Consider the following 25,393-nt stretch of genomic DNA (forward strand, 5'->3'; position numbering starts at 1 on the left):
TCAGTCCTATTCACAACAAATTCAGGATTAAAGAATTTCTTAGCAGTTGCAGGATAGCAATTAATAACTGCATGGCCTCCTAGATTCAAAGCTATGATGATTTTCATGTTTGAACTTTAAGCTAATGCAAGCTGTGAACTTAGAAGTGTAAGGCTCTTGTGACAAGCATGAAATCTTACCTTGACTGCCTCTAAAAAAGATAAGGGATATATTACTTAATGTTACATTGAAGTCCATACATTTTTTTATAAAAACCTGTTACATTACTGTGATTTTTAAACCTTTTTTTAGACTAAGTACTTTTTAGCAAACTGCGTAACACTTCCTACTGTTATCAACAACCTACAGTTCAAATGAGAGTCATAGTGCTACCCCTGTCCTATGTCATTTGAAGCACAAAAGGACCTACATCTACTCAACAACATGAATTCAGAACTGCAGCCAAGGAAAACATACCAGTGATAGTTTGAACTACTGAGCAGACGTTCAATCTGCTCTCAAAACAGAAAAAGTAGTCATATCCAATACAGGCGTCCATTGCTGTCCTTCTTAGAACTGTTATACTTGAAATGTTTTCATGTAAGAGCAGATTTATCAAGTTTTTACAAACAGTTGAGTCACTAAGGTATGGAAGTCAGGAAGGGCTCTTCAAGGCAAACTCATTTCTCCACTGCTTTTACAATACAAGTTGTTAAAGTACAAAAGACTGCATAGGAGGGGGAACATGGACAGGGACTAGAAAGAAAGCTTTTCATTGGGGCAGGAAGGTGCTACATTTTTCTTTTGGAATTTCAGGCACCAAGCGATTAGTAATAGTACAAACTAAGTATTTTACATGGGCACATGCTTTAGGAATTTGCTTATGAAGTCAGAAGCAATAACAGTAATTTTAAACAATCAGTAACTGTAACATACTCTGACACAAAACAGAAATATAAAACTTATGCTTATTACTACATAAACACGCAATACCATCATTTATATTTTGCCCAATGGAAAGCTAGTGAGAAGGCATAGGGTGGCTCATGAATAAAGGGTACAAAGCTGCTTTGTCAACTGATCCAGCCACTATCTGATACAAAATGCTAACAGAAAGGCAAACCACCTAAGGACTACCCTATATTGCACAAGCTATGAACAGCTCCCAGAACTATTCCATTTGCCAGGTGTTTAAAACAAAACTAATAAAATAAAAAGCAAAGTCCTCCCTCACTCCCTGTCCTGATTCAGGTGATTGCTCAGGGGTGTGTATTAGCAGCTTCTCTCACTGCAAGCATTCATTCGCAACAAGGAAATTGCTTATCACTTAATATGACTGCTTTGCATTTTTATTTGTTGGGAACAGGAGCAGGGAAATTGCAGTGATTCTGCAGAACTTACTTCTCAAGTACAGGTGGAATTACTAATTCAGGACGCATCAGTGCAAGGTTCTGCAGGGCTTGGGCAGCCTCCAGGCTTCCAGTTTTACTGAACATAGCCAGAAGAACAGGTTGAATAATGCATTCTACAAAGTCTGTAACATCCTGATCAGTAAGTTTATGACTATCAGGCACAGGAGTTAACCAAGTCATTTTCTTGTAGCGCTCACGATGCAATCTTCTGACAACACCACTGGGTAACCTTTGAAGTAGTTTCATCAGTTTGTTCTGTTGAACATACAAGAAATGCTATTCAATTACTGGGCAGTAGCAGAATCTGAGCTGCTAAGTGTACAATAGACAATTAGCAAGCCAGTATATTGAAATTACACAATTGCAATAAAAGAAAACTCAGAAGAGCTCTAAAATACAATGTTCACAATTTGTCATTAAACTTCAGTTCCCAAAATATTAGCAATTATGCTGCCAGCACTATGCCTTATGATTTAAAAAATCCTGAAAAATACATACAAAGGATATAGTCAAGAATAAAGATTATCTACCAGTAATTAGGCAATCTTTGAGAGCATTCTCTGCACATTCATGTGTAAGCAAATATCCTATCCTAGAACAAGTCAGCTCATTTGGCATTGCTTCGACCAGCCTTGCTATTTTAATCTGTACTTTCTACCAGTTATCACAGGGAGATTCTTACATTCTCTAGCAGAAGACTCCACTAGCTACACCATCAAAAAGTTATGCTTCATCAAACTAGATATGCATTAAAAAAATCTTTTTTTTTGCTTTGGTTAATCAAAACTAGATTTTGCTAACTTGGAGACAGTAGGTCAGTAATACAAAAACTATGTCACACAAGTAACACTGATGCTGTGTATCACCCTCCTTTAAAGTGCCAACTTCTTTTTCCTAGCTATATATGAGTTGGATGTCTAGTTTTGGACTTCTAAACTGCACTTGGGTTAGATGTTTGAAGAATACTCCCATTAGCTGTGGTCCTGACATCAGAATAAAAGTATGATTTGAATGACAGTACAATCGCATATCTTGAAGATTAAAGCCTCAAAATATTATACCACCAACAGACAATCTGGCTGTTGGAGTGCATAGTGTATCTATCTATCTATGTTTGATTTGACAGGTTTGACTGTTGAAATTACAGCCAAAGTTATTGTCTTGACATGCAAAAAACTCACCAGCCACCGCCCATTATTTGAAGGATGGTAAAAAGAGGCAATGCTATTGAACAATCCAGACAAGTGCTTCTGCACTAGTTTACTTGGTCCACCCTGTAAAAAATAAACGACAGAAGTTTATTACACTGAGAAAGTTAAAATGAACAGGTAACACAGTAGTACAAGGTACAAGTGAGTGCTCTCCCTTACCACAGCAATACTTCAAAGCATCAAATCACATCTGCAAATTCCTTCCCTTCCCCACCCTCAGCTCAGCACTAAGTAACAAGTTCTCTCCATCTGATCTGATGAGGTTCACCCTAAAAGAGTGATTCAATGTTCAGCAGGTCCCAAGTGTGTATCCACAGAGGCACTTACAGCTGGCTGTTCATTTCCAGAACGCCACAGAGAGCAGCTGTGAAATAAACCTTGCGATCCACATTCTAAACTGACAGTGAAACAATGTACTTTAAAACAAACCTTGGGCAAAAGATAGCCTAAAAACATGCTTCTGCAGTGAGCTAAACAGAACAAACAATTTTAAATACATACTTGCTTAAAAGCTCTGCATTGGTTTTTGTTTCATTTTATGAAAAAGTTACTAACCATCATGGCTGTGATCCACATTACTGCATGTCCTACATCATAAGCATTTGTTAGGAATCTTGGAACAACCACTTGATTGCTTCCCACCGGAAGGTTTAAACTCCTCAAAATTCTGGTAAAAATCTGGGGGAAAAAAAAGCATTGACAGAAATTAATAAATTAATTTATTAAATTTATTTATTTAAACTGACATAAATTAATTTTCTAATCAAAAGGTGTTTGGTGGTTTCATTTTTTTTGAACAACTTAACTGCCATGAACATCTTTTAAAAAATCTATAGACTGAAAGACTCAAAGGTCATATATACTATTTATCAAAAGAATATCATTAAGGGCTATTTCCATAAGAACACAGGATTAGTTATACAATCAGATAATACTTGTGTAGTAAGGTATGTTGTTGCTTTAGTTTCGTTTTGAGTCAGGTGATAACAGTAACAACTTCCAAATCTGTCTGTTACAAAAGGATGGCTCAAATTTTCAAAGCTAACCTTATGTCTTCATATGAATGCACCTAATTTGAAAAACTGGGCCACTGCAGTATAAGACCCATACAAGGAATATGAATTATTCTTAGCATAGTAACACTGAACACTTACTTCAAAGTAAACAAAATAATTTCATAAAATGAAAAATATTACCTTTGGTACATATGGATCCCAGTCTATGTACCCGATGTTGTCAGTGGCCAAGCGAGCAAAAAGATTTACTAGATGCTGAAAACAACCATAAAAGAAGGAAATATTCATTAGAATGTATTTATTATAAAGATGCACAAACCTCTCAATCTACTTCAGAGATGCAAGATAAAAGCTACCCATGGCACTAAAACACTTGTAAAGGGAGATTTCACTCTACCAGAAGCTACCAATATCATATTGCCTAATGCATCTGAATTCCCACGTTCAGGAGTCCAACTCGTTACTCCTCTGAGCACTTACAAAGCAGGTAATTGTGATCCAAGTTCTAGGAGAGGCAGCCTGTCAGAATACACACCCCTATCTCTTCAAATTTTCTTTAAAATATAAAGACATACTAGTAGTACTTTTACAAGTTACACTCTCCCTTTCTCCATGCTCTGTGAATTAAAATGAAAGGCAGAATGCATTCACTATCATTTTAATTCTCAACCATTTATTTTTATAACAACTCTGAAGAACAGTAGATGAACAACAAACAAACTTATACTTGAGCTATATGTCATCAAAGACTTTAGCTTTTGCTAAGAAATATCTTTTTCCCCTTTTGAGCAGCTTTGAGCTTTTTCCTCTTTTTGAACAGCTTCCAGAGACCAGAAGATTCCTGGTAGTCGCTTACAGAAAGACACCTGTACTAAGCTTCAGAATTCTTCAAACGCTACCACCATTTTATCAACTGGGCATAGCAGACTATTCATCTCTGCAGCGAAGGTTTGGAACAAAGGCCAGGTGACAGAAGAGAGACTTCCCACAACACAGCTTAGGCAAAGCAAAAAACCTCATAACAGAACAGGCTCTAGTCTGGTGATTTCATCGACTTCTCTAACAGAAACCTGCTACCTACTTTCATAGCCTTTGCATAGAAGACTATTTGGATTGGTTACTGGAAAATGTCCTAAGGAACATTATGAAGTGAGATGGGTTGACCCTGGCTGAACACCAGGTGCCCACCAAAGCTGTTCTATCACTCCCCCATCCTCAGCTGGACAGGGGAGAGAAAAATATAACAAAAAGCTTGCAGGTCGAGATAAGGACAGGAGAGATCATTCACTAATTACCGTCACAGGCAAAACAGACTCAATTTGGGAAAATTAACTCAATTTACGACAAATCAACCAGAGCAAGGTAATGAGAAATAAAACCAAATCTCAGAACACCTTCCCACCACCCCTCCCTTCTTCCCGGGCACAAATTCACTGCCGGATTTCACCATCAAGCTCCCCCAGCGGCACAGGGGGACAGGGATGGGGTTTATGGTCATCACACGTTATTTTCTGCCGCTTCACCTCCTCAGGGCAAGGGCTCATCACACTCTTCCCCTGCTCCAGTGTGGGGTCCCACCCACGGGAGACAGTCCTCCACGAACTCCTCCAGCATGGGCCATTCCCACGGGCTGCAGTTCTTCACGAACTGCTCCAGCATGGGTCCATTCCACGGCGTGCAGTCCTTCAGGAGCTCACTGCTCCAGCGTGAGTCCCCCATGGGGTCACAAGTCCTGCCAGAAAACCTGCTCCGTGGGCTCCTCTCTCCACAGATCCGCAGGTCCTGCCAGGAACCTGCTCCAGCATGGGGTTCCCACGGGGTCACAGCCTCCTTCGGGAACCCACCTGCTCCGGCGTGGGGTCCTCCACGGGCTGCAGGTGGATATCTGCTCCACTGTGGACCTCCCTGGACTGCAAGGGGACAGCCTGCCTCACCAGGGTCTTCCCCACGGGCTGCAGGGGAATCTTCGCTCCGGCGCCTGGAGCATCTCCTCCCCCTCCTTCTTCACTGACCTTGGTGTCCGCAGGCTTGTTTCTCTTACATGTTCTCACTCCTCACTCCGGCGGCTGTTTCTCCCCATCCCCACTTTTTTTCCTTCTTAAAAATGTTATCACAGAGGCGTTACCACTATCACTGATTGGCTCGGCCTTGCCCGGCGGCGGGTCCGTCTCAGAGCCGGCTGGTATGGGCTCACTCTCTCTCGAACACAGGAGAAGCTTCCAGCAGCTTCTTACAGAAGCCACCCCTGTAATCCCCGCCCCTGCCCCCCCCTCCCCCCCGCTACCAAAACCTTGCCACACAAAACCAATACATGAGACCCAACCAACACACATATTCGGAATCCTCTTCTATGCAAGAATGAGAGATAGGCTCTATAGAAGATAGGAGGTTTGGGAGGAGAATAAACAGGTATCCAAAACCAAACTAATTTCTGGCAAAGGAAAGGGCCCTGCTCTATCCACTTCAGCTGCCAATGTGTCATCCTGGTTCTTGATAACTTTGACCAGAAAGTGACACGCCAGATACGCATTCCACCATAACTCCAAGCTGAAGCAGCTTAACAAGTGCTTATGATTGTCAATTTATCTCATGGTGCTTCCTTCCTCATCAGTAGAGCGCTCTCACGTGAGCTGAATGTGGATATTGGCCTAAAATAGCATCTACATATAGACACTGAAGAAAATTCAACCAACACATCTTGAAGGACTATTCAGCTTCTGCAGGATCCATCCTACTTAAAGCACACTGGCCTGTGCTGATGGCTGTCACATTCATAAGCTTTGGTTTATACACATCTGTGGCTTGTGAAGGTCACAGGCATTAGCTGTCAGATGGGATGACAATATGTGACTATCTATGACAAATTAAGACACTCCATTGCCAGAAGACAGTGTCATGAGTCCAAAAGGGAACGGAAAGATGTCCTCAGAAGAGAGAGTTATCAGGACTAAACAAAAAAGGAGATGACGTCTCACTCTCATATCCTGATTGTGAGAAAGTACATAAACCACCAACACCGCTTTTATGAGCTTCCCCAAATAGGGAAATACCTATCAGGTCTCCAAGAGCCTTGATGTTTCTGTCAGTACCTTGAAGCTATGGCAAAGCCAAAAGGAAGGGCCTTAAATAATCCTGTCTAATTCAGAGACAGGTGTTCACAGAAGAACAGTTCACTTCTCACTCTGAAGGACACAATAGCTTTGGAAAAAAACACAAATTCAATTCAGGACAGTCACAGCTGACACAGCCTCAAGACAAGTGTTACATTTTCTTAAATGATCTAGCTTTTTTGTTTGATACCAGGAAATACCCACTGAAAAAAACCTTAACATGCACAAATGCAATTGATTCTATAGCTCCCCTTCACACAGCAAGTCTAATTCCTGCCAAAGCAAGCTGAGAAAAAGCTTGCAGCATACAGAGGCTTAAATTGGATTGCATAGTCAGAACCCATATGTCTAATCATCTGCATCCAAGCCTGATGAAGTGAACAAGCCTGCCCTTAAGAAGCGGACAAGACAGCAAAGAAAACAAGAAGTGAAACCTTTGGGGAAAAAATAAAATTGTTTGGGCCTTCCGAGCAAACTGTCAAAATGCAGTGGAGGAGGGAAAAAATATCAGAGATAACTTATGAAAGAGTGTTCATGATTATCTGTTAGACCATTTGACAGAAACAAACCAAACCATGATACTAAAGTACAGGCTCTCATCTTTCTGTCAGAAAGAGTAGACAGAATTGTCATTTTTTGGATATCCATCAGAAAGATGCATAAGTGTCTATAGACAATCTCAAATAAAACTTTGGCAGTCACCCCTGTTCAAATCTGGGCAATTGCCAACTGTTGGAAGAAAGACTGCCTTCCTTTATTTGTGATGAAATGTAACTTAAACCAGAAAAACCTACATACAAGCCTTTTCACAAAGAAATCGCCAGAAACAGAATGTGCTACAAAGGTAGCATTCAGCGATATTTTGGAAATCAGCTTTCTCCAAAGACACTGAGAAGTCTTCCTTGTATATATAGGCAGGAGATTAGTGAAAGGAGCCAGATGGTCAATGAGCTTATCTTCATACTGAGTATGGAAAAAATCTGGTAATATGCCAAGTTTCACTGCAGTAAAGCCAAGGCACAGGTCAGCTGATAACAATAGCACCTACTCTGCTGGTGATGTTGTCTCAAGGATGAGGTTTTATTTCCCAAGTTTGGATCTAGTCATATGAGACACACAAAAAAGGCAGAGAGGTACATGATAGACTATTTTCCTTGAAAGATACAACCCAATGGTATTTTTGACGAAGGGGAGTTGAGATTCTTTACTACATCTAAAACAAAGATGACAACTCACTGAAGTCAAGGCAAAGCATTACTACTCAAAATTAGGGACCATGAGAAATGCATTAAGATATGAGAGATGGGACTTTACAGAATTATAATTTATAGAAATAACAATAGCACTTTCCATCATTGTAAGGATTAGCAGGCAGTCTAGAAAATGCCAGCTTTCCCAAGGCTGGAAAGAAAAGCTGCCTGAGCTAGCCATTAAACAATGTTCACCAAGCACAAGTGCAGTCTCATTTATTCAGCCAGTAATTGCTTGCTAACAATCATGCAATTATTGTCTCTGCTTTCTTGTACTAACTAGTTCAAGCAAAATGAAAAAAAATCCATTGTATCACTGTTTGACTTTGATGCCTTGCAAGCACATTGTAGGAATATTTAAATGGACTTATGCTAGTGTAGGTGAAAAGTAAATACTTACCCCTTCCCACTGGGGAAGATTTTGAACTGACACCCAAAGGCCTATAAATTCATCAAACCAAAGCCTGCAAGAGAACAGAATCAAAATAATTTTCATGTTGTGAAAGCAGCTCTCTCATTGGATATTTATCCCTCATTTCACCAGGTGGTCACAAGAACTCACCTGCCCCTCAACAAGAACAGGGATCATCAACTTGGACATGCTTATATCACTGTGCCTGCCACAGCATCACCCCCACCCCCAACTCTGATCCCAAATTTCAGTCTTTGCTTCTTTTACCTCTCCTCCTCTTGCTCTTTTCTGATACCCTCCCCCCCCTTTCACACAAATGTTTCACCAGCAGTTTCCTTATCTACTTTAGATTTGCTATTTTATTACATATTGCTATCCCAACACAGGTAAACCAGATGACAAGAAATCATTACTTCATTTCTATCTACCTTAAAATCTAAAATTTGTCCCTACTGCCCGATTGTTACAAGCATCATTAGCATTTATTCTGAATTCATCTGAAGCCAAATAGGCAAACCCTCCATACTAGTCCCTTACTTAAATTCACCTTTATAAACGACACTCATTCCCTTCCTTGAAGTTTTCACTAATCCTATAGCACAAATACACTTTTAACCTAACTAGCCTAAGTAATCTCTACATGTGCTAAACATCACTGGCTTATGTTTCAAAGTTCAATAGTTCTACCTTAAAGATGATCCAGATACTGTCCTATCCTGCAAATGCTTCTCCTTTAATTCTCAAACTCATTTCTTATAGCAGTCTTCAGACCATCTCATATTTCCACATCTTGACAGCGAATTGAAGACCTCTACCTCTCACAATCCCATATTTGTAGTAACAGCTGTACTATAACCTACATGAAGGACTTACCAGAAGCTACCCCAAATTAAATAGAAGGTAGGACTTAAAGCTGGACTATGGTTAATGATTTTCACTTGTCAGACCATTCCTTCAGAATTAAAGTCCATGTAATACAATTAGTTTGCTTTGTTGTATACCATGTGCTTTACTCTAGAGAAGGGAGAACTCATTAGAGAATAGGTACTAAGATTCCCCCAGGTTACTTCTGTAAAAGAAGAATGCTGACAGAATTCTTGTCTTGAACTCCTTTCAAAAATGCTGTTAAGAGCCACCACTCATTTTGCTGGTTGACTTCAAGTCATCCTGTAAAAGAATCACCTGCATTTGCAACAGAACACTGTAGCAACAGACATTCAATTACACTTACTTGAAACCTTTCTGGTGAAGTTCAGGAGGAAGGGTAGTAGGTAGAAATAGTTCAAAGTAGGTAATAGCCTTTTGCATGGTAACATCAAATGGACACATTAAAGGCCTCCATTCATCTAGCATCTCCGCAGTGGCATCTTCTGGAAAATATCTAAAACCAAGGAAACAATTGAACATATACAGACTTGGCTTTAAACTTTGGGTCTTTTTAAAACATATTTAAAACTACTAATTTGTCATAAATCTTAGTTTTACAGTAAGACCATGTACAGGAGCAATAGACAGGCAGTCCTCAACTCCACTTAACCTTCACAAAACAGAGTTAAGATCAAGGACATCATGGTGCCTCATTTTAAGACCACAAATGTAAGAAGATTCTTGTCTTGTTGAACCACAAAAGATTCTGTACAATGCAAAACCATTTCAATGTGAAGGTTGGTCAAAATCAAACACCTACTCTTCACATTCAATGCAATGTAAAAAAAGATTCCTTAAGGCATGAGGAACATTTATTGGAACATTACAAGAATGCTGGTTATTTAATTTCTTTTAAAAGAAACTAAATATCCATGCAATGCAATATTTAAAATGCATACCAGATACAACTTTTTAGGCAACGTAATTATTGCAGTTGATATGGGGCCAATTGTAAGTAATGTTATCAGTGTCCCAACCTTAAGTCAGAATTCTCAAGAGACAAATCTCACATTTTCATTTTTAAAACACTCTGCTTCAGTGACTTTTGTATTCAGAATAGATACCAGAAAAATCAACACTGAAAACTAAGGGTCTTTATTTAGCCACGAAACTATATATATTTGGGAGAATATAGGTTGTAAGGTTGTTTTATCCTTATGTTCCTCATACTAAATGTATGTGTTTAGAACAGCATCTCCTATAGAAATGCTGCGCAATGGAGTAACATCAGTACGTGAAACAGCTGCTCCCATGAAAGCAGATGATAACTACAAATGGCCATATGAACAGAAAAAAAAAGAGAACAAGTCTCTTCTCTGCATCCTTGCAGTATCTAAGCTGCTAAAAAGTCAATTAATGCAGAGAGCAAAACGTTCAGGCACACACATTCCCAGTGAACATAAAAGCACAAAAGAGCAAAAGCAATGGTGGCCTTATCTAATGATACCCTGGCTTAACTATTAACACCTTTTCAACCAAAGCTATTAAAAAAAAAAAAAAAACCCCACACCAAAAAACCCCCACACCAAACAACCTTACACTTAGTTTAAATATTGTAACATAGAATATGCCTGTCATTGTTTTCATTTTAAGCAACCTATGAACCTGAGATATTGATAATTCATAATACAGTAAAAGAGAAAAGTCTCTACCCTCCACCCCAAACTTCTTAAACGAGTTGGGACAACATCAGCCAAGGAATGACTAGTAGGGTGGGTTTTGTTGTTTTTTGTTGTGTTTTTTTTTTGTTTTTTTTTTTTAAACACTTTTCTTCCCCCCTCTTAAAGTAATATTAAAGATACAGGCTTAAAAAACCCAAAACAAAATAACAAACACTTACGGTCTACAGCTCTTCACAAGTGTTTTCAGAACACTTTCTACAGAACTGAAACAAGAAAGGAAAAAATTATGGATAGTATATTACCAAATTTCAACGACAGCATAAAATAAACAGCCGTTTGCTGATTCTTCCCTGAAGAGCTTAAGATAATGTTGATGCAATTAGATGTCTTCTGTGAACATGCAGTAGCTAATTGCCTTCTACACAGACCTAATCATAACGATTAAAATTGCTCTGCTGAACTCCTGGTTCTACTTTTCATATACTACTCTAGTATTTACTGCATTTAAGTGAAGAGTAGAATTATTATTATTTCTTGGAAGTAATACCCTGCATTTTATCCATGAACAACCAGCAAAGCAAGGTAACTTCTTGGGGAAGTTGAAAACACAAACAGAAAAAATGGTTTTATGGACTTCATAAATATTTGTAAGACACATAAAGGCAACAGGCTTCAGAAAGTTGTTATTATTAGACTCCAAACACCGTATCTGTCCTTTTCAATCTGGTTTTGGTTTTTGTCCAGTGGTTCTAAGAAAGAGAAGTGAACTATCTGCAAATCAATGGTTATTTCATTAGCTTCCCTCACAATTAACAGCTGATTTTAAACGCTTTTTTATCCATAGCAAGAAAACTTATTTGAGAAATCATTTTAACACGAATTGTCACAGGATGCCATCAAATCACTTAAAAACAACTAAACCTCAGAATAAACTCAAAGAATAAAAGGAAGGGGGAGGAGAGAAAGATATTGATCAATGGAACCATAAAGGTAGTAAACTGTCATGTTTTCAAATCTTTTGTTTATTACAAGACGAGCTCAAGACTAAATTGCACTTGTACCAAAAATACATTCCCTGAATGAAAAAAAAAAAGTTCTGGCACAAGAACTCCCTACAGCTTTTAGACATACTTTCTGTACTCTTAATAGAAAAATTGCATCCTTTAGTTCATCATCAAAAACTAACATACAGAAATGCTATTTTCATCAGAAAAAGATGACACAAATGTATCATCTTTAGAATTTTACCAAAGATCAGTTTAGGTCAATTGAGACACACAAATACTGAGCATGCACATACTCTCTCTCTAGTCCTACACAAAATAAACTGATCCCATACAGGCCAGGAGAAATACAAAATGGATAAACCACTACTTCCCTTCAACACCTCAACATTCACCACCACAAGCCAACAAAAGCCCACCCAGCCCTCATAACAGTATTTCAGTTCAAGCAGCACTCTAGAAGATGCAAAATTCTGTGCACTTCATGCCACAGTGACAAAGTAAATCCATGACCTCTCCCAGAATGAAAATTTTGACCTCACTGACAGCTTCTAAAATTTTAAGAGGATTGGCCAACCATTCATTAAACAAAACCAATATCAAACTCTGCAAGAAGCTCTAAAAGATTCTGGATTAAAGTGAATACTGTTCTGGAAAGAGTTAACAAATAGATAACAGTTTTTCCAAGAGTAGATAAATAAAGCATGAACCAGCAACTTTCCTTAAGAGCATTAACGATTAACATGAAAAATGTTTGTGTGACAAAAAAAAGCTACCCCCACACTATCACACTCCGCTGAAGTGAACTATTGCTAAAGAGAACCTGAAGGACAGAGGAATTTTAAGAAACACGGATGCCAGATATCAACAAGTCTTTCAAATTCACAAGTTTTCAGTCAGATCTCAGCATTTGTTAATGGAAAAGAGCAAAGCAGAAAGACTGGAAGGGATGTCCCCTTCTGATCGCAATCTTAGAATGGAAGCTAGAAAGAAAAAAACAGCAGCAGACAATTTCGTACATACAGAAACTTCCATCTAAGACACAGTTAAAACTACAGACTAATTACAGAAGACATCTTGTAAGATTCCCATTTGATCACTACCAGTTAGAAAAGGACAGGACAATACACCTGGGGAGAACAAGAGACTGCTGGTTACTGTTTTCATTATCACTTTGAACCAACTCAAACTTCTTAGCAGTGGCTTCTGTTCCACTTTTGGTTAGACTTTCTGCATACCTGTTATTGCGGAATTGCTGAAAAATAGCTACACCTATCACACTCGCAAATTTTTATATGCTACTCTATCACTAAACCTAGCCATGGATTACTAGAGCACAACAGCAAACAACTATATACATAAACCATGCCAGACTGGATCAGCCTACTGCAGTTTGTACTCCTGTCCTTGCTCAGGTATTTAATGCTGACCATCTGGATAAGGTTTTCAAAACCTTTGTCACAAAAAGATAATGAAGCCACTTACACTGGAAGGTATCTCCTACTAATTACTGAAACAACAGCGTATTTAAGGAGATGACGAAAAATTCTCATCCCATTCAGTTTTCTTTGCTTTTAGTTCCTCCTTATTACCTGAGGCATTATTAGCTTATTATTAGGTCTTGTCACATGAATATATTAAAAAACACCCAACAACATTATTAACCCCTATCACTAGTCATCATTTTGGCACTACGTGATTATTTTCTTCTTTTGGAAAGGACATGACCATATTAATTTGTTAATCGGGATTTTTTTTTGCCTGCATTTTCAAAGAGAAACATGTTTCAGTTAAAACAACAAACATATAAACTGACACTGTTGACTCTTACATTATCAAAAAGCAGTGAAATCACAATTTTCAGTTTTTCAGGACAGATTCAGGCCTTAAGTGAAATTCTAGCCCTGCAGTAGACACTCGATTATAAGAGGTTAAAATAAGACAATGAAAAGAGCAACCAGCTACAGTTTCACAAATTATTTTACTGAATTTCTAACTTCGGTGAGCCAAATATTGATCTCTCATTGGATTATTACAATTAAAAATTTCTTCCTAAAAAAACCCAAACAAAGCAAAAACCACTGCAATTCCACTTCTACTTATACCAGTTTTCTGAACTTATATATACACCAAAACTCCTGATACAGTTTTCACTGCAAAAATTCACAATAAACTGTTCCAATACAGAAACTTTATTTCACACTTCACAGCTACAAGGTTGTTGCTGGGTGTATTTTCCAGAACCTATTACCTCACTGCTAAAGCACTTTCCATGATTTCATTGTTTTTAATAGTAAGGTACACTCACTTGGTAACATGCACTCCTACACCAATACTGATTTTGCCTATACTAAGACACAGCAATTATTCAAATGTAAAATCTACCTTTCATTTAACCCTTGAAATATATATGCTGGTTAAATTAGTTAGCATGTAGCCATTTTATCAGCCACTTCACACACGCTATCTTGTTCCCCAATTAGAAAGGTTTACATACAGTGCGACATTCTCAAACAGTGGTGTAATGTTAACACTGGTTTTCCAATACAATTATTTATGCAGAAAATTACACCTGTGTGACAAGTGCTACAATCTAACAGAACATGCAGAAGATTACACATCGGCCAGAGCTGAACAAAACAAAAAGTCATTCTTACCACCTATGTAATACATTAAGCACAAATGTTTTAGGTGAAGACAAGCCTGGTCGATATGAACTGAATGTAAAAAAAAAAATAAATAAAAATTAAAACAGTAGTTAAATTAACAGCTATAAATCAACTCAGCTTTTAAAAATATCTCGACTTCCACCAAAAAGACATCCCTCAAAATTGCTGTTAAAAAAAACAAAACAAAAAACACCGTATGAGAACAAATCGCACTGCATATTAAGATGGAGCATCTGATATCTAATACAGTTAATAAAAGCTAAACACTTCAGACAGACCATCACAATCGATATCTTCCTCCCAGCTTAACCTCCTCTTCCCTCTTGGAAAAGTCCCTCCCCATTACACAAATTTCTCACACAATAAATGAAAAGTGACTAGACAACAGCCCCACAGAGCAAAGTATACAGTTGCAGCAGGTGCTGGCATACGCATAAACCAACTAAAAAAGGCTCCACTCTTTTGGTTTTTCACTCATAAGTATTATCTACAATTAGCAAAATAATGCAATTTAGCAAAATTATTTTTCCACCTACATAGCCATGACAAATTCAGCAGGAAACGCTGTGTAACAAGTTACAAAGCTACATATATTTTCTGTTCATGTCACTTATCAGCAATAGGATCTTCCACTCAGTAAAAGCAATCAGTGGTAGTACTTCAGTATCCCTGGACAGAATTTTTTTTGCTTTTTAATAAAGCCAATTAAGTATTTTCACCTGCAATTCTTTATGTGAAGTTTCAATTGAAACAAACATAATGTGTTATCCATGTAATACCTTTTATAATCTGTATTTTATAAAGCAGGACCTTCTCTAATTGGAATTACCAGGAAAATGGGAATTGTGCAAATTTGACAGATGGGGAAGGATTGGCAGTGCAGAGAAAGCAAAGAAAACAAGTTTTCATTTTTAAAATCAGTAGAACATTTCTAAAATTCTTAACTGGGGAAAAAATTGATTTGCCTATATCATATCATCACTTAGAAAATATATATACAGACTCATATATGTATTTCCTGTAGAGGGCATGTTACTTTTCGTTGTATGTATACAGATCTGCACCTAGATTACAGATACTGAGAATGCTTACAGTACATACAGTTTAGAACAGTACCATTTTTATTTTCCCAAACCCTTATTGTGTTATATAACTGAACAGCAGACATTTGACCTGAATATCGTTTAAAATTTAACATTATATCTGCTAACCTGTGGGTTATCATCCTAAAACAAGTTGATGAAGACCCCTGTTCCTGCATATTTGGAAATGAACCCAAACACATTCATAAAGAGAGGAACACCATAACAAACACAATTCATTGACAGAAGGGTATACATGACTTAGTACAGTCTTGCATGCAATTACTGAAATATACGTCATGAAAATATAAGCAAAATATTTACTGTGTATCAAATTCCAGATATTAAAGCAAATGACAAAGTACTTGCCAGCATTACATGTACTTATAGTCTATCAAGTGTTTGAAAATGCAAACTTACTTGGGAAACCAATTTAATCCAAGATGTTCTGTTTTGGAGTATAATATCCTTTCCAGCATTTCATAAAGTGGTCTCCATGGTAACTCTAAATCATCCCTGGAAAGAAGTTCTTTTTTCCTAATAGAGAAGAAGAAGAAAACAAAAAAAAAAAACCAAAAAACCAATGAGCACATTAAGATTAAACATTCACATTGACACACAGCACACCAGAATACCCCAGATCACTGCTCCGAATTATGCTTATCATCAGCATTTGGCACAAACCACAGGAAGGTCGGGCAAGAAAAAAGCTAGCCGCTTGCAGCAGTTCTGCACAAACAGAAGCTATCAAGATCTTCAGGAAAAGTCTAAGTGAAATAAACTTTATCAAATTATGAGACAGTCTTCACCTTCTCCCTGTCGGAGATTCAAGCTTAACACTTGGCTCTCTGAGATGTTTTCTTTTCCTAATAGGAGAAAAAACCCTGATGTTCTTTCACTTTCAATACCAATCCTAAAGCTCTGGAAGGGGCAAGGTGTTTGCATAACGAGAACTCTTTAACCAACATCAACTGTACAGAGGAGATTAAGTGAACTAACATGTAATAGAACATATTATTACATTAAAGTATCTAACAACATTAAGCAAGTGAAGTGATCAACTACTTAGAGATGAAAGTTCCAGTAGTCAGCAGAAATCTGTACGTACTTTAACAGGTTTATCAACAGGCGTGCAAATCCTTGCATCATGCTGATCTCCAGTTTTGGAATTGTTACCAGCTCATACAACAATTTGATAAAAAGCACATGATCTTCTCTGCTAAATTTTCTCCCATATAATCGGATGTATCTACAAACAAAACACAGGATGAATCAGCAAAATTTTTAACACATTTCCATTTTGTCTAAGACCCAAGCCAGACTCTATCTGACATGCTGTTTAATGAAACAAAACTAAAACCTGGTTCACAAGTCCAACAAATAAGAACCTGAAGACATATAGCAAAGGAAGACTGACAACTGGAACTAACTACAGAAAGAAAAAGAATGACCGAATAAAATTTACAGTCTTCTAAGATTCTACAAATACCATAACTTCATGCTCACACCAGATACCACAAAAACAGGGATCATATTCTTTCACCTCAACTTAAAATGTACTAGCTATAAAATTTAGTATTTCCATATCCCCATGTATTTATCTCTCTCAAAAAAAATCCAAACCCACAACTGTCACAAGCAGCCTTATTATACTCTATCCTTTGCAGCTAGGACACTTTAAGAAGGAACCAGGACACAATTCAGAAGCCAACCCCCCCCCCCCCGCCACCAAAAGCAAAGTATCCAGTAAAGATACCAAAACAAGTATCACGTAAAGTCCAAATCTGATAGCTTCTGTAAGGCTCAACAACTGATTTAGCCACTAAGCTTTGCTGGTGGTGTGTCCCGCTTCTATCCCTTATATATACAATCTTAAGAAAGTATAGATCCATTAGGACTAACACTGGAAGAAGTGCTTGCTATTTACAAGTTTAGATTGAACACAGGAATACATTTAAAGTTTCAAATGGTAATTTGCACCAGCAAAACCTATATAAGGTTCTAGTGCAGCATTTTACATGTCACACAACTATAAATTACTGCTCACCTGGGAAGTACACTTTCCTTGTTATTACTGCTCTAACTATTCTTAAAGATTCATAAAAAAAACTTACTAATATGCTCTCCTCCAAGTAGCAGACAAAGCATACAAGATATTAACCCCTATAAAACAATTTTTTGAAAAGCCTATTTGTTGTTTTTGTTTAAGATTTAGTAGAGGTTGGATTGATTTGTTGCTAAATATAAACGAGCAGAGCATCAAGGCTTTTTCTGGTAATGAGACAAATGTCAGATCTTGCACTGCTTATCTGGTATGCAGGGCAGCACACATTGCAGAATCTTACACTGGAACCACCACGTGAAAAGATTAGGAAGGAAACATCTCTGAAGAACTCCTACTTGAAAGAAATAGAGGCTAGGTAATTTTAAAGCAGCAAATATTAGCAGCTACTGATCTAACAATCAAAACAAACTGTCCTAATTCCTGAACTTGGTTTCTGAAATTCTGCAATACTGAGGAGTTTAGTTTAATATTATATCTGGTTTAGTTTCAAATGTTTCATGCTCCTCTGCAAGCTTTTATTCCTTGCAGAACTGCCAGTGGGAGAACTGACTCCTTGAGAACTAAAATTCAGATCCCTTAATAAAGCATGCTTACACAAAGCATGCTTCACACAGTGACACAGGGCACATGGGATTTGGACTCAACTGCTTGAGTACTTTTTTTTTCCCTACTTCTCGACATCCCTGTTCCTCAATTTAAAACAAAATTATCTCTTTCAGGATCACCCATAGCTAGTAATCTTACCAGAAGGAGTTAGTTTCCTTAAATATACATATACCAAGACCCCTTGCTCTTCCCTCACAAGATTTTTTCCCAACCTTCTTCCTCCAGTTTCCTTTGAAGACACAGTGGAACAGCTGCAGGGCTCCGGCAAACCGATCATCAGCAGTTTTTAGAGAAAAAAAAAAGAAAAAAAACAACCAACACTACAGCACTTCTTTGCACTTCCCTTTTCCTTTTGCCATTGATTTCAAGGGGAGATTTTAACATTTGATGGGCAGTATTTTCACTAATGCTTATTTCAACGTTTTACTTATTTCAAAGACAGAAGGGAACAAACAAAATACAGGATAACCCACTCTATCACAGGAAGCTAAATGATCTGGATTGGCCAGAAACACCATCTACCTATAGAATTACACCATTGACAGCTGAACACCTACACTTTTCACATGCATAAAATGGACATGAAGAAAGAATCCTCAGGAAAAAAAAAGGGTGACACTTGATTTTGTAAAGGCTAACAGAAATATATAACTTAATCATACTTATTTTAATTGCAATATTTCACCTTCTAAAAACATACATTGCTCACATACTGCATGGGAATAACCCAATGTGAATTTCTTCATGTATGATTAAAAAAAAAAAAGAAATTGCAGAAGCCTGAAAAATACATTTTAACTACAAAGAAACACTAGATTCACAAGAGATTCAGTTAATCTGTCAGTGTTGCTATATATAACTGAAAATAAAATGTTTGGCTGGTTACCTTTCTTGACATTTGCTAACAGCAGTTCTACTATACAAAACGCCATTTAATTAAGAAAGAAACAGAAGGAGTAAAGTACACAGAAACATACTGAACACAAAGATGTCACTATGCCCAAGAAGCAGAACTAGATGCCAAATTGCTCCCATATTTACAGCTTCTTTATGTAGGTGGGGGAGGCAGATTTTAAAAACATCAATTATTTGCCTTAATCCAGCTGTGCATTCAGACAATGACAGAAAATAATTACTTCTAGAAAGAGGCTAATCACCTTTTCCTCAAGATTACATGAGCAAAATCTAACAAAAGGGAACTGCAATATTAATTTTCAGAATATCCCCTCACAAAGGATGAAGTATCATCATTACTAAATAAAAGAATATAGGCAGAACTTCATGAATCCTGAAGGATGCCTAGGGGTTAATCACACAGATGCATGTTCATCAGGATTAAAAAAAAATAATTATTAATTGGGTTACGGGGGGTGGGGGGGAAATCCAGAACTAAATTACTGCAAAACAAAAAATAAGACTTCTTGTATGAATGCAGGTAATGCTACATTGAGATGTTTCTTGAAATCTTAATGCTGCTACCCTTTTGATGCCTCCTTTAAGAAAACCATCAAAGGTTTTATGAGCTCTCAGCCTCTACCAGTCAACTACAAAAAGGATAAATAAATTGTCCTTCATTGTGCTGGTCCACTGGGTCCTGATTTGGAGTTCAGCTACATGGAGAGAAAAAACACCTACCCTAAAAAACACAATTAGGAAGTGAAAATTCTGTTCACGGTGCCATCCTTTCTGTACAGCGTACAGGGTCTCTGGAGATTACCAAAAAAAAAGAAAAATTAGAACCAAAAAGCCAATTCCCTATTCTAAAATTATTAGGTATCCATTCCCTCACTCCACAATCACAATAGACCTATTTTTAGGAAATGCACTATCATATCAAGTGGACTTCCTAAATTGCCCTAGAAAGTTGGCTGCCCTGCTACAGTTAAAAATTGCCTTCACTTCTGAAGCTGAATAGAGCACTCTCCTAAATTCCTAGCTATCTATTTTCATTTTCTAACACACAGAACAGGGTTATGATTGGTCTAAAACTCAGTTTTTGATGATATGAAAAACAATTAATCATGCTCAACAAGACTATTTAAATAACATGTACATGTATACAGCATACACACACATCCCTTATGCATCTAGATAGAAAGCTTATACCTCATAAAGATGAGAGGGAAATAGACACAAAACAAGATTTACACACAATAGGGATTACAATACTTCAGAAAAGTCCCACTAAGATATTTTCATTCTCCCCCCCCCCCCCCCCGTAACTTTGTGTCCTGTCATTCTAATTCAAAACAGTAGAGCTGCGCTTTTGCCACACCTTACAGCAAGACAGTTAAATGTCATTTTGTAATAAGCCTATACCTGACAAACACATAAAATAACATTGTCAGGAAGAGAAACTGTCCCTCAGCTCCAAAAACTCTACTCTTGCCTACTGAACTAGAAAGCACAGACAGACATTTGTGGGTTTTCCAGGCTGCAAGAGCCAACCACATGTACAGTAACTACTAAATGTTCATGTTATACCAATATGCTCATTTACAGACTATGTTCTTAAAAAAAATTAAACAAAAAAAATCTATACACAAAGTTTATATGCAACACATGAAAGATGGAAAAATTGAAACAGCAGCCTATTTTTGACCTAAAGACCATACGGGAGTATGATGCAAGTCCATTTAAGCAAATTATTTTGATGCAACATGCTTTCCCCTCCTCCCCACCACCACACACACACACACACACACACTGTAGCAAGTTACACAACTGAGATTCAGTCTTCTGCTTTCACAACCGGATTAGCATTTTATAAGATACAGATTTTACTAGCCAAAGCTGGAGGAATCTTGGGGTAATGATCACAGATTTAAATGCCAATCTTTGAGGCAAGCAGTTTTACTTGCCTAAGAAGTCCCAGTAATTCATAACTTACATAAGTAACTGCACTATTTCTGTCTTCACAAGAGAGAAAGTTCTCCCGGCACACTCCACACATGCATCCCAACCAAAGAACCAGTTCGCATCACTGAAAATTATGCATAAAACAATTATGCAAATCAGCTTACAGACATTATATCTGATAAACTCCAATTTTGCTCTTTTTTACCCCCTACTCAGTTCATGACATCAGACAGCTGAAACAGCTACTCTTAAGGTAACTGTGCAAGTCATGTTTTCAGCTGTTGGGAGTGTAAGAAATACAAGATCTCAGTTTCAGCTGTCATCATGAAATAGCAACCGATACTCAAATTTTTAATTCACAAAAAGATTTGAGTTTCACTTTCATTCTTCACACTCTACAGGGTTTATACAAGTTGTATAAAGTTGCAAGTACCTGAGGAGGCGTAACTAACATATTACAATGTTTGAATGAACATTTGTATCTGTACAAGAAACAGATCAAAGACATGTCAGCCACAGTTCTGAATTATACATTATTTCACAGAATACTGTGACAATACTGGCTTTTACGATTCAGACATTTGCAACAAAGCTAAGCAGTGATCATACCATTATGAAGATTCCAGGCATTTTTTTTCATCAAACAAATGTGCTGTTTATTATAGCTGGCCAGTAGGGAAAAAGGTAGTAAGTTGATTTGGAGATGAATCACCCACTATGAAAAGACAGCAAAATTTTTATTTTATTGTCATTATCCTATAATTTGACTTAGATATGACATCTGAACACCATATGGTTGGAAGTGTTTCATCTAGGCCTAAACTTTTATTAATGTATTTCATCCTGCAGAAGTAATTTGTCAAGTTACACTAAGAAGCAAAACATCTCTCGTGTTCAGTACACCGGCTTATTTTTAAACCAAGCCCACTGCTTCCTTCCCTGCCTACATCCAAACATATGCAGAGTCTTACTGCATACAAGATGTGGGACTAACAGGCATCAGAGACAAGTTACAAACACACACACTAAATCTAAACTTCAAAGAGTAGGTGGAAAACCACAAATTAGAGCCTCCTGACATTTCTGTGATTCATAAAGTAGCATAGCAGCAGTTCTCAATAAGCTAAATTCACTGCCCTGAAGCCTAAACTAGTAACAGTAATTGTAATTTACAGAGTAACAGGGTGATTCTGATACAACCCTGCACGTTTTCAAAGGACTCTTGTGCCACATTCAGCCTATTTACCCAACGTCGATCTTCCTCGTAGTAAGAACTGCTACATTTTCTTTCAACTTGATTAGTATAGGAAGTTCTACCACCGGTACAAAGGCAACAGGTACCACTGAAACCAGTATGAGCTAGGAGATGACTGGAGGGGGGCAGGAAGGGAAACAGTATTGAACTGGTTCCAAACAGGTTCAAACCGTCACAAAACACAAACATGTGAGTCATTTTGCAACCATCAATGTAATTCTATCTAAGAACATCTCTTGGCAAATACAGAGACACATTTCAATACACACTATCAAAGGGATTTGACTGCCACATATATTAGATTCCCAATTAATATTAAAAAAATTACTTAGGTAGGGAGGAAGATTGCAAGTGAAGATCTCAAAATTGTACAAAACGCACATAATTTCATCATTTCTAGCACAAAACAACACCATTTATGAAGGCACGTGGAGCATTCAGCAAAAAAAAACATTATAAATATCCACAGAAGTATGATTTACTGACTGAAGCTACAGGAGACATTGTCATACGATGCCATTTCCAGTGTCAGAGTGTCCAAAAGAAAAGAGGGTAAAGTACGCTTTGTAAAATTCACGAAGAGAAACCTACATTCTACTCGGTGCTATCTGTGAAATGACCGTGTTTTCATCTGTATTAAAAGCACCTTGCCAGCACACACAGCAGAGCCAACATCAGCGTAAACTACACCGTGCCACAGTACAGGCAAGCTATCAAGGGCACCAACGGTGTTTACACAGCATTAAGCCAGAATGTAATCCTGCTAGCGCTAAACTAACAACCAGCCCATCCTGGGAAAGACTTCATGTTCCTACAGCAGAAGTTACATGGAGACGGCGTCTCACACAACTTGCTTAAAAAGGTAAGAGGTGAAACAGGTGGCCACGTACGCATTTAAAAGAAAAAAAAAAAAAAAAGAAAAAAAATCAAACAAACCAAGCAACGATCAACCCTACAAGAGCTTGACTCGTAAAAGTCTGGAAGTTTCAGAGACCACAGGCACGCTCTCGGAGACGAAGCCACCTTTGTCCCCGTTTCCTACATCGAAGCACCCACGGGCCTTGTGTAAAACCCGCGCTGACGCCTCGCTACTGCCCGGGCTCCGCCGGCGCAGGCCGGCCCTCGCCGCCGGCCCGCAGTCCTGCCTTGGCTGCGCCGCCCGAGCCTCAGGCGAGCCGGGGAGAGGCGGGCGGGGGGGGGGGGGGGGGGAAGGCGGGCACGGGGCAGTCGGCACCCGCTCGCCTCTGACGAAGCGGCGCGGGGAGGAACCGTTATGCAGCGAGCCTGCCTTCCGCCGCGCTTCCCCGACAGCCCCACCGGCCCCGGGGCGGCCCCGCGAGGAAGGGACGAGCCCGGCGCCCCGGCTCCGCACCCTCTACAGCCCTATAGCCCGCAGGCCCCGCTCCGAGGCGCCTTAACCCCGGGCGCGCCGCCGCCGCCCCGGCGCGGACGGAGCCGCAGCGCCCCCGGGGCAGGGGGAAGACCCCCCCCCCCCCTCCGGGCACTCACGTCGACAGCTTCCTGGTCCAGAAGAGCCCGCCGGGCCACAGCTCCTGGAGCTGCACGGCCCGGGCCAGGTTGTCTTTGATCTGCGCGAGAAAGCGGGCGGCCTCGGCCTCCAGGCGCTCCCCGTAGGGCAGCAGCTTGTTGTAGACGATCTCCTTCTGCGGCGGCGGCGGCGCCATGGCCGGCGCTGGGCTGCTTCGCGCCCCGCCGCCGCCCTCAGCTGCGCGCCCGGCCCCCGGCGCTCACCCAGCGGCGCGCCGTGACGACACACCGGGGAACGGCCGGGGAGCGAGGGAACGACCGCCCGCCCCGCCCCGCTCACTTCCGGCGCGGCGGCGGAAGGCGGGGGCCGAGGGCAGCGCGCAGGGGCGGCAACCCCCCCTCCCCCCCATCTCCACAGAAACCAGGCGTTTTCCCGAGGAGAAACTCCGCGGGGCCGGGCTCAGGGGAGGCGGGTGCGTGAGGGGGCTCGCTCCCGGTGGCCCCCCGGTTCTGCGGCGGAGAGGAGCCGGGGCAGCCCCTGGCAGACTCCGGGAGAGGGCGGGCGGGTGGGTGGGTTTGGACACCTGGGTGAGGAGAAAGAAGTGGTGGCAAGGCCGTAAGGCCTGCTCGAGTTCAGAGTTCGCTTTCTGCGGCTTTGCGGTTTATTAAAAAGCCCTTTTCGTACAGCTGCCGCCAGCCGAACGCATAACTCGGCATAAAAACGTTCACCTTCCAGCTGCTCTTCTCTTCGGAAGAGACTCGAACGTTGGTCTTCACCCCCAAAATTTACTGTAATGTGAAGCGGGGATGGAGTTCATGAGGGAGATAACTGGCCACGCAGTTTGACAGCAGATTGTGTTGGCTGTTTAAGAGGCTTATTTGAAATAATAACGCTAGTCAGTAAAGCAGAGCTCAGTGGTGCCTGGTCCTGCCATTGGCCTGCGGGCATAGGATAAAGCTTGTGATGGATATGTGATAACAGCACTAGCAGTACTGATAGCTGTTATCTCCAGCTGTCTCCTAAATATAATTGTTAATTCAATTTCCCCTCAAGAATCACATCCTGACCATACAACAGCTGCAAACTGATTAGATTTAAAGCTACCCACAAGGGCAAATCCTGTTTTCTCATCTTTATGCTCAAACTAGCTCTGCTTAAAATTAAAAAAAAAAAAAAGATGGCTAACTAAATGCTGAAACATGTTACGAAGAGGAGAAATGCCACAGAAAGCCTAAGTATGATAAGCAAAGGCTGTAATGCTCAGATATTGGCATTTTCCTGAAGAGCACATTTATACCTGAAGAGCACATTTATACCATCTCGTTATATGCCTTTTGTATCGGGTATTATTTTTATTTCCAGTCCACTGCAACAGGAAACAATCCTGAGTGTTACATTCACCTACACCTGCATGAGCACAGTCAC

The 25,393-nt window shown here is 39.5% G+C and overlaps 1 protein-coding gene across 5 annotated transcripts in view; it reads right to left on the reverse strand.

The window, feature by feature from the left end:
- PSME4 (proteasome activator subunit 4) overlaps nucleotides 1–24,277 on the reverse strand; it is an 81,059-nt gene extending 56,782 nt beyond the window's left edge. For 3 of the 5 annotated variants that reach the window (XR_007505932.1, XR_007505931.1, XM_049799422.1), the window contains exons 1-10: nucleotides 23,989–24,276; nucleotides 16,803–16,943; nucleotides 16,115–16,231; nucleotides 11,158–11,202; nucleotides 9,622–9,771; nucleotides 8,379–8,442; nucleotides 3,799–3,873; nucleotides 3,158–3,280; nucleotides 2,573–2,665; nucleotides 1,381–1,646 (exon numbers count right to left, since the gene is read on the reverse strand). Coding sequence is in view for 3 of the 5 variants with exons in the window: in XM_049799422.1 (XP_049655379.1) it covers nucleotides 1,381–1,646; nucleotides 2,573–2,665; nucleotides 3,158–3,280; nucleotides 3,799–3,873; nucleotides 8,379–8,442; nucleotides 9,622–9,771; nucleotides 11,158–11,202; nucleotides 16,115–16,231; nucleotides 16,803–16,943; nucleotides 23,989–24,164 (1,250 nt within the window). In the remaining 2 variants the exon portion in view is untranslated. Of the gene's footprint in view, nucleotides 1–1,380; nucleotides 1,647–2,572; nucleotides 2,666–3,157; nucleotides 3,281–3,798; nucleotides 3,874–8,378; nucleotides 8,443–9,621; nucleotides 9,772–11,157; nucleotides 11,203–16,114; nucleotides 16,232–16,802; nucleotides 16,944–18,503; nucleotides 19,757–23,988 lie in introns of those variants that run through there. The other 2 variants (XM_049799423.1, XM_049799424.1) reach the window with 2 other exon arrangements.
- Between the last annotated feature and the right edge of the window lie 1,116 nt (nucleotides 24,278–25,393).

Source organism: Accipiter gentilis, chromosome 5 (assembly GCF_929443795.1).
Source record: "Accipiter gentilis chromosome 5, bAccGen1.1, whole genome shotgun sequence".
Taxonomy (NCBI): Eukaryota; Metazoa; Chordata; class Aves; order Accipitriformes; family Accipitridae; genus Astur; species Astur gentilis.